This window comes from Danio aesculapii, chromosome 5 (genome assembly GCF_903798145.1).
Source record: "Danio aesculapii chromosome 5, fDanAes4.1, whole genome shotgun sequence".
Lineage (NCBI taxonomy): Eukaryota > Metazoa > Chordata > Actinopteri > Cypriniformes > Danionidae > Danio > Danio aesculapii.
Genome location: NC_079439.1, coordinates 19865052 through 19876887, shown reverse-complemented (window position 1 = coordinate 19876887; position 11836 = coordinate 19865052). Strand labels below are relative to the sequence as shown.

General features: G+C 35.4%; 2 protein-coding genes across 2 annotated transcripts in view; both read left to right on the top strand.

The window, feature by feature from the left end:
- The window catches only part of bri3bp (bri3 binding protein), an 8283-nt gene extending 6776 nt beyond the window's left edge, over nucleotides 1–1507 (top strand). The window contains exon 3 of the mRNA XM_056457481.1: nucleotides 1–1507. This exon is cut by the window's left edge and continues 2733 nt beyond it. The gene's annotated coding sequence lies outside the window, so the exon portion shown is untranslated.
- Nucleotides 1508–6913: 5406 nt separating this feature from the next.
- The window catches only part of aacs (acetoacetyl-CoA synthetase), a 68925-nt gene continuing 64002 nt past the window's right edge, over nucleotides 6914–11836 (top strand). Inside the window, exons 1-2 of the mRNA XM_056457479.1 lie at nucleotides 6914–7189; nucleotides 10648–10751. Coding sequence (XP_056313454.1) covers nucleotides 7057–7189; nucleotides 10648–10751 — 237 coding nt within the window. The 5' untranslated portion in view covers nucleotides 6914–7056. The remainder of the gene's footprint in view (nucleotides 7190–10647; nucleotides 10752–11836) is intronic.

The window sequence follows — 11836 nt, the reverse complement described above, 5'->3', positions numbered from 1 at the left end:
GTGCCTCCAGGAACAGGGTTGGGAAACACTGGTACAGGTGAACTGAATAAACTAAACTGTCCGTAGTGTATGTCTGTGAATGAGAGTGTATGGATGATTCCCAGTGATGGGTTGCAGCTGGAAGGGTGTCCGCTGCGTAAAACATATGCTGGATAAGTTGGCGGTTCATTCCGCTGTGGCGACCCCAGATTAATAAAGAAACTAAGCCGAGAAGAAAATGAAATAACATATTTAAAATATTACAGTTTTTACTGTATTAGATCAAATAAATGTACCTAAAATCTTTTAAAAGAATCAGATCGACCCCAAACATTTAAACAGTACTGTATTTTTTATTACATTTTTTACAGGGAACAATTTATGTTTTGTTTTGTTTAGCATCATATTTTAAAGATGGTTTTCTAATCCATTTGTATGAATAATAATAATTATTATTATTATTATAATAGTAATTAATTCCTGCCACTGTCATTTTTATATTATACTCAGTCATTTTTATATTATGTTTGTCTCCTGTTTATTAAAAGAACATTTGATAAAGTGAAAGTGAGGGTTTTGTGGCTAGTAGTTCCCGTTTCAGCAATGACTACTTCTATACGCTTTGTAAACATTGACAAAATTCACTTTTAATAGAAATGTGTGCAGATTTACAGTCTATTTCATGGGCCAAAAATATCAAACAGTCCCTCAACCTGCCTGTACTGTAACTCAAGTCACCTGAAAAGCTTTGTCATGCACTAATATCAAGAAGCCCCCCTTTTTATTGTATGAATGAGTGAAAGACATTACCTGGTCAATAAATCATGCAATTTAAGCACCAGCTTTTTTTTTCTCATGCATTTGCAAAGTACCAGCATATTGTACACTGGAGACAACTAAGAAGAAGCGCACATGTTTTAGAATTGCCATGTGTGCTTTCTTATCTGTAATGAATGAGAAGCTGCAGTACGGTGGAAAATATGAGTGTGTTATTTGTTAGCTGTGATATCTACAGTACAAGTGAATGTGGGTTTGCTTAAGAAATGTTAACCGTGTTTTCATATTCATAATTCATACTCTTAGAGCCATATCAGGTTCTACATTTATTTGTGAAATGGCATGTATTGGTTTGTTAATATATCCAATGTTACTTTAAGCATAAGGGAGGTGTACTAACTCAGTAAATGCTCAGCTCTCTCTCATTGAACTCATGTTGACTGCGCCAGTGCCAATTATTGTGTGTCGAGGATTATGTCTATGAATGATTTGTATTAGGAAGCACTGAATCTTTGTGAAGTCTAGAACTGGTGTTTTTATTTGCGTAGTAAATGCCTAGATTTCGATATCAGGTTTACTTTTGTACTGTATGATTTTCGTCAGGATCGTTCATCTTGCTGTGTTGCTTGCTGTGGTATTGTTTGCTCTGTCTGTATCATTTTATTGTGTTTATCATACTTGTTCAATAATTTTCTCGGAAGATGAAAATGGTGGTCCAAAAAGGATTTAATAAACGTAATATACAATTTGAGCAACATGTCTTGGATTTTTTGCATTTATTTATTTTCAATAAGCACAATCTGACTGACATTAATGGCAATTTTCTTCTTTTTTTTATTTGCTCAAATGGTTATTTCAGGTTTGCTTCATAAAATGATTTGGACATAGGAGGTTTAGCGTGATGCAACAGATACTTGTTTGAACATTGCTTCATTTGTCCGTTCAAATTGCCTCAGATAAACTCTGAAACCCTGGTTAGTGGCTAAACGGGTTAAATTATATCATTATATCTGCAAAAAAAGTTGTTGATAACTTTGAGATGAAAGCCTGTAATGTTGCGAAATGCTGATCTTGGCATTTGATTTTGTTCTCGTGCAGTGTATCAGGAAAGCATTCATAGCGCTTCACTTTTTTTGTCACATTTTTTAATGTTACAGCCTTATTCCAAAATGGATTAAATTCATTTCTTTCCTCAAAATTCTACACACAATACCCCATAATGACAATGTGAAAAAAGATTTTTTGAAATTGTTGCAAATTTTTTAAAAATAAAAACCTGAAAAATCACATGTACAGAAGTATTCACAGCCTTTGCCGTTCAGTTGATTGGACATGATTTGAAAAGGCTGTCTATATAAGGTTCCAGGGTTGATGGTGCATGTCAAAGCACAAACCAAGCATGAAGACAAAGGAATTGTCTGTAGACCTCTGTAGACAGGATCATCTCAAGGCACAAGGTTGGGGAAGGTTACAGAAAAATTTCTGCTGCTCTGAAAGTTCCAATGAGCACAGTGGCCTCCATCATCCGTAAGTGGAAGATGTTTAAAACCACCAGGACTCTTCCTAGAGCTGGCCGGCTATCTAAGATGACTGATCAGGGGAGAAGGGCCTTAGTCAGGGATGTGATCAATAACCCGATGGTCACTCTGGCTGAGCTCCAGCATTCTTCTGTGGATAGAGGAGAACCTTACAGAAGGACAACCATCTTTGCTGCAATCCACCAATCAGACCTGTATGGTAGAGTGGCAGACGGAAGCCACTCCCCACCTGGAATTTGCCAAAAGGCATCTGAAGGACTCTCAGACCATAAGAAACAAAATTCTCTGATCTGATGAGACTAAAATTGAACTCTTTGGAATGAAAGCCAGGCGTTATGTTTGGAGAAAACCAGGCACCGCTCATCACCAGGCTAATACCATCCCTAGAGTGAAGCATGGTGGTGGCAGCATCCTGAATGAAATGAAAACCTGCTTCAGAGTGCTCTTGACCTCCGACTGGGGCGACAGTTCATCTTCCAGCAGGACAATGACCCAAAGGACACCGCCAAAATATCAATGGAGTGACTTCACAACAACTCTGTGAATGTCCTTGAGTGGCCCAGCCATAGCCCAGAACTAAATCCTACTGAACATCTTTGGAGATCTGGCTGTACTCCGTCGCTTCCTATCCAACCTGATAGAGTTTGAGAGGTACTGCAAAGAGGAATGGGCAAAAATTCCCAAAGACAGTGTGCCAAGCTTGTGGCATCATATTCAAAAAGACTTGAGGCTGTAATTGGTGCATCAACAAAGTATTGAGCAAAGGCTGTGAATACTTCTGTACATGTGATTTTTTTCAGGTTTTTTATTTTTAATAAATTTGCAACAATTTCAAAAAATCTTTTTTCGCCTTTGTCATTATGGGGAATTGTGTGTAGAATTTTGAGGAAATAAATGAATTTAATCAATTTTGGAATAAGGCTGTAACATTAAAAAATGTGGACAAAGTGAAGCACTATGAATACTTTCCAGATGCACTGTAACATTGAGTTTGTGGTTCGGGGGAAAATCTATTTCATTTCTTTATAGTACTCTCAGACACTCACCAAGCAAATAATTTCTTGTTTTGTTCTGCCAGCTGAATCCCTTGTATCCCCAAGACTGATGCTCTCTTAAAAGGGTTTACATAATACTTGATGATCAAGGACTACCATGCTTTTAGGACCCATATTTGGCTTGCATGTAATGTTGTGCATTGTTGCTTTTTTATTTGTAATTTCCCAGAGGCAATTTTGCTTTTATGACGGCACATTTAATAACAATTAAAGACTTTTGTCTGTTGTATTTGTCTTAGATAGATAGATAGATAGATAGATAGATAGATAGATAGATAGATAGATAGATAGATAGATAGATACATACATACATACATACATACATACATACACACAGGGTTTGGACAATGAAACTGAAACAGTAAGTCTTTGAAGTTTTATGCCTAAATTTGACCAGACTGGTGGCCAGTCTTCATTGACTGCACATTCCATCAGTAAGAGCAGAATGTGAAGATTTAATTAGCACAGTAATAACACAGTTTTGCTTAAAATATTGCAATACACACAACATTAAGAGTGACATATTAGAGTTTAAGAGTGGACAAACTGTTGGTGCGCATCTTGCTGGCACATGACTGTGACCAAGACAGCAAGCCTTTGCGATGTATCAAGAGCCACGGTATAAAGGATAATGTAAACATATCACCAAGAAGGACGACAACCACATCCAACAGGAGTAACTGTGGATCCAAGAGGAAGCTGTCTGAAAGAGATCTGCGGGTGCTAACCCAGATGGTATACAAATAACATAAAATCACAGCTGCCTGACTGACTGCAGAATTAAACGTGCACCTTAACTCTTCTGTTTCCACCAAAGCTGTTCATCCAGAGCTCCACATGTTCATTACTGTACATGACCGGATGTATTGTTCTCTGTTGAGTCCACCTTCACTGTCTTTGCTACATCTGGGAGAGTTACAATGTGGAGAAGCCCCAAAGAAGCATGGGGTGGATCAGTGATGGTTTGGGCTGCAATATCATGGCATTCCCTGGGCCCAATACTTGTGCTAGATGCGTCACTGGCAAGGACTACCAAACTATTCTGAAGTACCATGTGCACCCAATGGTTCTAACATTTTATCCTGAAGGCAGTCCTGTGTATCAGGATGATAATTCAATTCAATTCAATTCATGTTTATTTATATCGTGCTTTTCACAATGCAGATTGTGACAAAGCAGGTTAACATAGTTCTAGTAAAGTCCAGATTTCAGAGTTGAGGTTCAGTTTAGTTAAGTTCAGTGTGGTTTAAATTTCACAGCTGAAAGTTCTAACACTGAACTAAGGAGCAAATCCAATGAAGCGCAGCTCCATAAATGCTCTAATACACACAGCAAGACTAGTGACAGGGTGGTTTGATGAGCATGAAAGTGAAGTTGAACATCTCCCATGGCCTGCACAGTCACCATAACTCAATATTATTGAGCCCTTGTGGTGTTTTGGAGGAGCATAGAGTGAGGAAACAATTTCCTTCACCAGCCTTATGTAGTCACTTGGCTACTATTCAGCAAGAAAATGGCTCAAAATCCACCTGGCGACTGTGCAGGGCTTGTATCTGTCATTCACAAGATGAATTGATGCTGTTTTAGCGGCAAAAGGAGGCCTTCACCATACTTCTGAATTATTGAGGACTAAATCCAGGTGTTTTAGTTACATTGTCCAACCAGATGGATGGATGGATGCGTAGTTTATTGCAGGTTTTCATCTGAGCTTTGATTGCAAATGTCATTGAAATGTGTGTTCTTATAGAATTTTTTATAATTGTATATTCAGTCAAACAAAAGGCGAGTAGTTTTTAAGGTGATGGACATTCTTGCAGGTTGAGATTTTTATGCATTTTTATGTATCATAATCCAACAATCACCACTAAAGAAAAAACATAAACTATATTGAAAGAGTCTGTGAGGTAAATAAAAAGTTGATCAGTTGCAGATCCAGTAGTGTATATTAAATGAATTCACAAGAATCTGTTTGTCTTTGATCAATTATAATTTACAGTTAAGAGATTAAAAAAATTAACTGGCCAACAATATTTTGCAACACAACACTAACCTTATTTCTTTTTCTGCTCAATTTAAATCAGCTAAATTCGCATTGCAATACATTCGTGGTGCAACTCGTATTTCCCAAACGTTAAATAAATATTGATGAAATTGGTCTTGGCAGTGGGTTGTTGTTGCTGACTCTGCAAAACTGCCCAGCAGCTCGCCTCTTATATACAGTCCAATACCTTCCTCTGGTACTAAAAACAGTCAACTTCGTAAAATCTAAATGTATGGAAAATATAGCACAGAGCCACCTTTGAGGTAAAATCCTGTTTTCCCCCCTTCATATCATGTTGCGGGCCGCAGTCTGTGATTGGGCACACCTCTACATGATCCCTTTTTCTATTGGCTGGAAGCTCCAGTGGGCCGAACTGGAGAAGCTGCAGTGTGATTTCTGATTGGCTGAGTTTTCCGTCTGTCCATGTCGCTTTCTCTCGTGCTGCGGTCTCGGCTGATGTGAGACCAGCTTCAGCAGCCAATGGAATAAAAGACATGCTAATTGCGGGACGGTCAGATATTCCTCCGCCAAAGCCTGACAGTAGCGCTTTATCAAGGATCATTTAAATCTCTAGTTATCAATGTTTTTTTGTAAAGTAGGCATTACGTAACAAGTTAGATATTTCTTTAAATTGTTATAAAATACCATCAAAATTCTAAATTAGGTATTTCATAACTTGGTATAAATTGTTAATAGTTAAGTTCAACTAACGTTGCATCATCTGAGAATTAACCTGTTTATGAACTTCACTTAATTTTCTGACCCTTTAACAGTTAACATTATAAATCAAGACATATCCGTGAGTAAATCATTGATAATGAAGTGACTCTTTAAAATCAAACACATAAATAGTATAATATTACAAGTATCCTTCAGGACAATTCAAATCGAACTGAATCGTGAATCTTTCTAAGTGGTTCTCGAGTTTCGACTCATTCGAGAATGCAAGCAAACAAACAACAAACACACAAAATACAGAAGTTAATTAAATATGTGTATAATGTGTGTTTATATTATATATATTTTAAGTGTCATACAATTTTAAATGATGCTTTTGTATGGTTTTCTTTGTATACAATACACTTGTGTCCTCGGCAGGAGAGTCGAACATCCTACTCAGACAATCTGATGGATGAATCAGATAGACCTTCCGCCAGGGTACGTGCAAGCCATAGACTGTAAAAGATAGGTGCAAGCCAGTATTTGCAAATGCTTGTTCATTAACCACAACTATATATATATATATATATATATATATATATATATATATATATATATATATATATATATATATATATATATATATATATATATATATATATATATATATATATATATATATATATATGCAATAAATATATAAGAACATATAGATATAAGAAAATAAATAAATAAATTTGCATCATCCATACATTTTTGTGTAGAAACCGAAGTACTACATTAGTGGCGGAATAACACATGGAGGTTGTCAGGACGCAGTGCGGTTGCGCGGTAGGCGGGGCTTCCGCTGCTGCTGGTTGATTATGTGCGGCTGACGCTCGGAAGTGACCCATGTGTCTGACCTGCACCAATACACGATCACCGGATCGGCCCGTCCAACTCGCGTAGTGCGATTCTTTGAGTCTTCATAGCTTATTCACGACACACCGGCGCGTGTCATCCGATCATGTCTAAAGACACGGAGGCCAAGAGCGAGGAGATTATGGAGTCGAAGGTGCTCTGGTACCCGGACTCCAAGCGAAACACACAGACGGACCGATTCCGAACTCTAGTTAATCGGGAATTCGGCTTGAACCTGGGTGAGTAGAGAGTCAGGCTGGGCTAGGTTGAATGCAGACTAACAACACACCCTGTATTCTCCAGGAAAACAAAGCATAGTACTATGGTTTGGTCTTAATCCCATTAACGTTACTAGCTCATCCTAGGATTGTCATGTTATGTCATGGTCACATTTAAGCAAAAACAGTAACGTTAGCTCTTCATTTTTTACCCAATGTATTTTATTCAGGATCCATTTTGTATGCTTCTTCTAGAAATAGATGCCCGACCACATATTTCCAGTTATTCATGCATGCCAGACTGCTCAATCTCAATGCTCAATTGCATTAGACATAAGAAGTTGCAAAACCAGAATTTCAGATCAGACCTAGAATTAACACTGACAGCATGATTAAAAAATGCAGTAGTTGTTTCCCTATGTCACTCTCATCTTTGTACCTGTGATACAATTATATTTTGTCTTACAAATGTTTTAATGTTTTCTAATAGTAAATGGCATATTCTTGTGTTACTGATGTTTATACTTTTAATAAATACAGTTGTTATTATTCTTATAGTTTAGTCTTATAGTTTTTTTTTACCAGTTACTGTTTATCAAACACATATTTATTTATGATTTACTGCCGCTGAATTGAAATGCTATCAGCAACTATTCACTTCAAGCTGGCATGTATTTAAATAGCTGCTTCTACCTCTTCTAGTGTTGTCTCGGTATTTTCAAAAATAAATAAATGGAAAATATAACTTTTAAAATGTATTATGCACGCTATCAATCCACAGTATCTCATGATGGTGATTGTGCTAGAGTAATGTGAAGTAATAGTAGGAAATTTGGAATTGATGCTAGTAAATATTTGAAAATATATACATATTTAAATCTGTTTAAAACCCATAATGGTTGATTACACATCTGAATATTGTATTTAAATGTCCTATTTAATGTCTGTGATTTATATGTAGAACTTAGAAAGTCTTACTCATGTACACATAAGGTCTGAATATGATTAAATTCCCTACTTGCTGCGAGGTTCTTGTCGACTATGATTATAGTTAAGGCTGAACAATATATCGTTTAAGCATCGATATCGTTGTGTGTGTATCTGTAATAGTCACATTGCAGGATTAGATTATTTATTAAAGATTAATAGATAAAGATACTATTATATCATATTATTTGTATAATGATGACCATGTTATTTCATGTTTGATTGTTAAATTTCTGTACATGAATACTGTTAGACGCCTCAGAAAATCATAAAGCACTGTTTATTTATTTCATTTTGCTTGTGAATTTATTATGACTTATGCACTGCGTAGGAAAAGACTTGATCATCCCACTTGATCTAAATGAATGAAATCTTTCCAAATAGAGCTATTCAAATCATTTGGTGAACTTCTTTTTCCATTTCCATTTCTTTTATTTTGAATTATGTGAACAAAGAAAAAACATGCCGTAGATGATCAACATATAGCAGTGTGCATAGATATACATGTAATAACCAATATACAGGTTGTTAAATAATAATAATAATGATGCCAACAACAACAACAATAACAATAGTGACAATAAAAAGGAAAAACTGAAGAATAAATGACAAAGACATACTGAAACGAATACAAAATAATAAATAAATTAATAAATATATATACATATACACACGCATAAAACAAATTTACGAACGAAAAAAAGCAATAAACCAAATCTGTATTTAAGGTTAAGTAAGGGCAAAATTAAGCCAGTTAAAAATAAATAAATAAAAGAATAGTAATAGACAAGTAGAGTAAGATATTCAAAACCATGCTGAAAGAGGTCTACGACAATGAAGAAAAGTTATTAGAAGCCCAAACAGGCAACCTTAAACAATTACTATGAAGAAAAAAAACAAACAAACAAACAAAAAAACATTAAAATAATAAAGAGGATAAATAAATAAATAAATATAAATGATGAGGCCTGGAACCAAAAGTTTTTGCTTTTTGATGTCTCCTTAATTTAAGTTAGTAAACCTTTAAGTCTTTCCAAATTTTGTGCCCAAAGTCTGATGGTGTCCTCTTTTGCACCATGGATGATCATTTGGTGAAATTATATTCATATTGCGATTTATATATGGCAGCAAAACAAAATATTGTAATGCCTGAGTTTCACAGACATTACAATATCACACAGCCCTAATTAGAAGTAAATTCAGTTGAAATTGCTCTGAAATACCTTACAGTCAGTGATATACAGTTAGCTAGATATTGGATGTATATGTAAATATAAGCTGTGACTTTCCTTTCAATAGCAAAATAATACTGTGAGAAAATAGCAGTTAGGAAAGTATACTGGTGATAGCTATATTGATATGTTTGCTTTTTACAGGTAAGTAAAAATGTTTTTTATTAGATTTTTAAATTATATTTGTGACTATATATATATATATATATATATATATATGTATATATATATATTTTTTTTTTTTTAAAGTTCGACGGCGTAATCGTGTGTATAAAAACGAAAATCAAACACAGGAGAGTCTCAAAATCCTTTTATATGAGGAACTACTTTCTTCAGCCATTCATTCACATCTGCAGCTGATGTCAGAACAATAGAAACTGTTGCTCAATTACTAACGTCACTTTAGAGCTAGTATTTAAATGATTCTCTAGCCTAATGTCTAAAGTGATGACAAAACATTTTGCTCACATTTTAAGATTATAAGGCTGAATTGCATGAAATGCCAGCAGTCTACAGAGATTTCCCAGTATTTCTCTGTTGCAATCGGGATATCACAATAATTAAGGCCTAAAAAGCCAAAGTAAACTCTAGCAGATTACTGTGGTATAAATGTTACAACATACAAAAGAGAAAAATTGACTTAGAATGCCACTTACCTGTTTTATAATAATTTGATCAGCTGTAGTTTGAACTACGAAAATAAAACGTTGAGTTTTTTTCCACTAAAGGCTTATGATGGAGTCTCTGTCGCCATTTTGTGGCGCAACCGTCTTTGCTCTGTTCAGTATGACAGGCTGATAGCTGCTGATCTCCGAAATTATAAATATTTAAAATATCCTTATAAATAACTGCATACTTATAATCTAAACAACCACATTCTTGCCTAAAAAAAAGCCTCAAAAGTACATTATGTTGTCCAACATCTGCAATATTTTGTCAAACTGTAGTGAGTTTATTGATCTGCTGTCACTCTATGTGAGCGGAGTAATACACAAGGGTGAGGAGGCTGTACTAGTACTGTTATTATCAGTCAATCAAATTCGAGAACCAGACAGAACTGATATATAATTTATTTATTTGTTTATTATTATTATTATTATTATTACATTTTTTATGACTAATTAGAATAACCCATACATCTTGACAGTAATGATCACAGTTCTAATTTGCAGTGTTACATCATTCCTAGACAAAAGAAAAAAAAGGTAATGATTTATATCTAATGGTCTTTCAATAAATGTGTCTCTTTTTATTTTGAAGCAAACTATAATGACCTATACCAGTGGTCTGTGGACAGTTATCCTGAGTTCTGGGCGCAGGTTTGGAAATTCTGTGGAATCACCTGCTCAAAGATGTATGAGGAAGTAAGTTTCTTTTCACCCCACATTTAGGCCTTCTAAATATATTAAGGTATCTAAAACCATTTGGTGTGTTTGTCATTTCCTGTTCTGCAGTAAAAGGAACTCGGGTTGCTACAAAACGCAGCGCATTGCCACAAAATGATGTCATCGTGACTGAATAATTAGTTCAAAGCTTGATGATGTAGTTGTCATGTGCTTAGTTTTCAGTCTCATTTCTGTGGAGGTATACGTGCAGTAGATGAATGACTAACTAATTAGTCACACGTGAGTCATTTAAATAATCTAAACTTGTAAACATTAATGAATTTATTGGCTTATAGAACTACTGTCCAAACTACTGCTAGTAGGCTTGTATTAAATCTTCATCTGAGAGGGTGTGTTGGGGCTTTTCCGTCATAGAGAGCAGCAGTGTTACTTGTCATAGGAGTGTAAAAACATAGTCATTTATAGATTGTCTTATTTTATTATTTTGTCTACACGCAACCTTCTCGACATGTTTTACTGCATGTCTTCTCTTGATAGTTTGCTGACTGTTTTATTGTTATTTATTTATTTAATTTAGCTTTTTTTCTTTATAAACAGTTTTATTGTTATTACTACATATGATATTTTAATTTAATGATTAATCATGATTAATCGCATCCAAGTTCTCCCTGTGTTCGTGTGGGTTTCCTCCGGGTGCTACGTTTTCCTCCATAGTCCAAAAGACATGCTATAGGTGAATTGAATAATCTAAATTAGTCGTAGTGTATGTGTGTGAATGCAAATGTGTATGGGTGTTTCCCAGTGTTGGGTTGCAACTGGAAGGGCATCCGCTGCGTAAAACACATGCTGGATAAGTTGGTGGTTCATTCTGCTGTGGCGACCCCTAATTAATAAAGGGACTAAGCTGAAAAGAAAATGAATAAATGAAAGAAAGAATAACATTCCAAATAAAATGTTGTATTTACATAATGTGTGGGTAGTTATCAAGTGTGCCTCACGCCTCCTTTTCAGTGACGCTCCCGGCTGTTAGATCGCCCCTTTGGGGTAGGCTGCAGTACTGTTGCAGTTCCATTGCAACAGCAGCGCCCAGCGATTCCGCTATT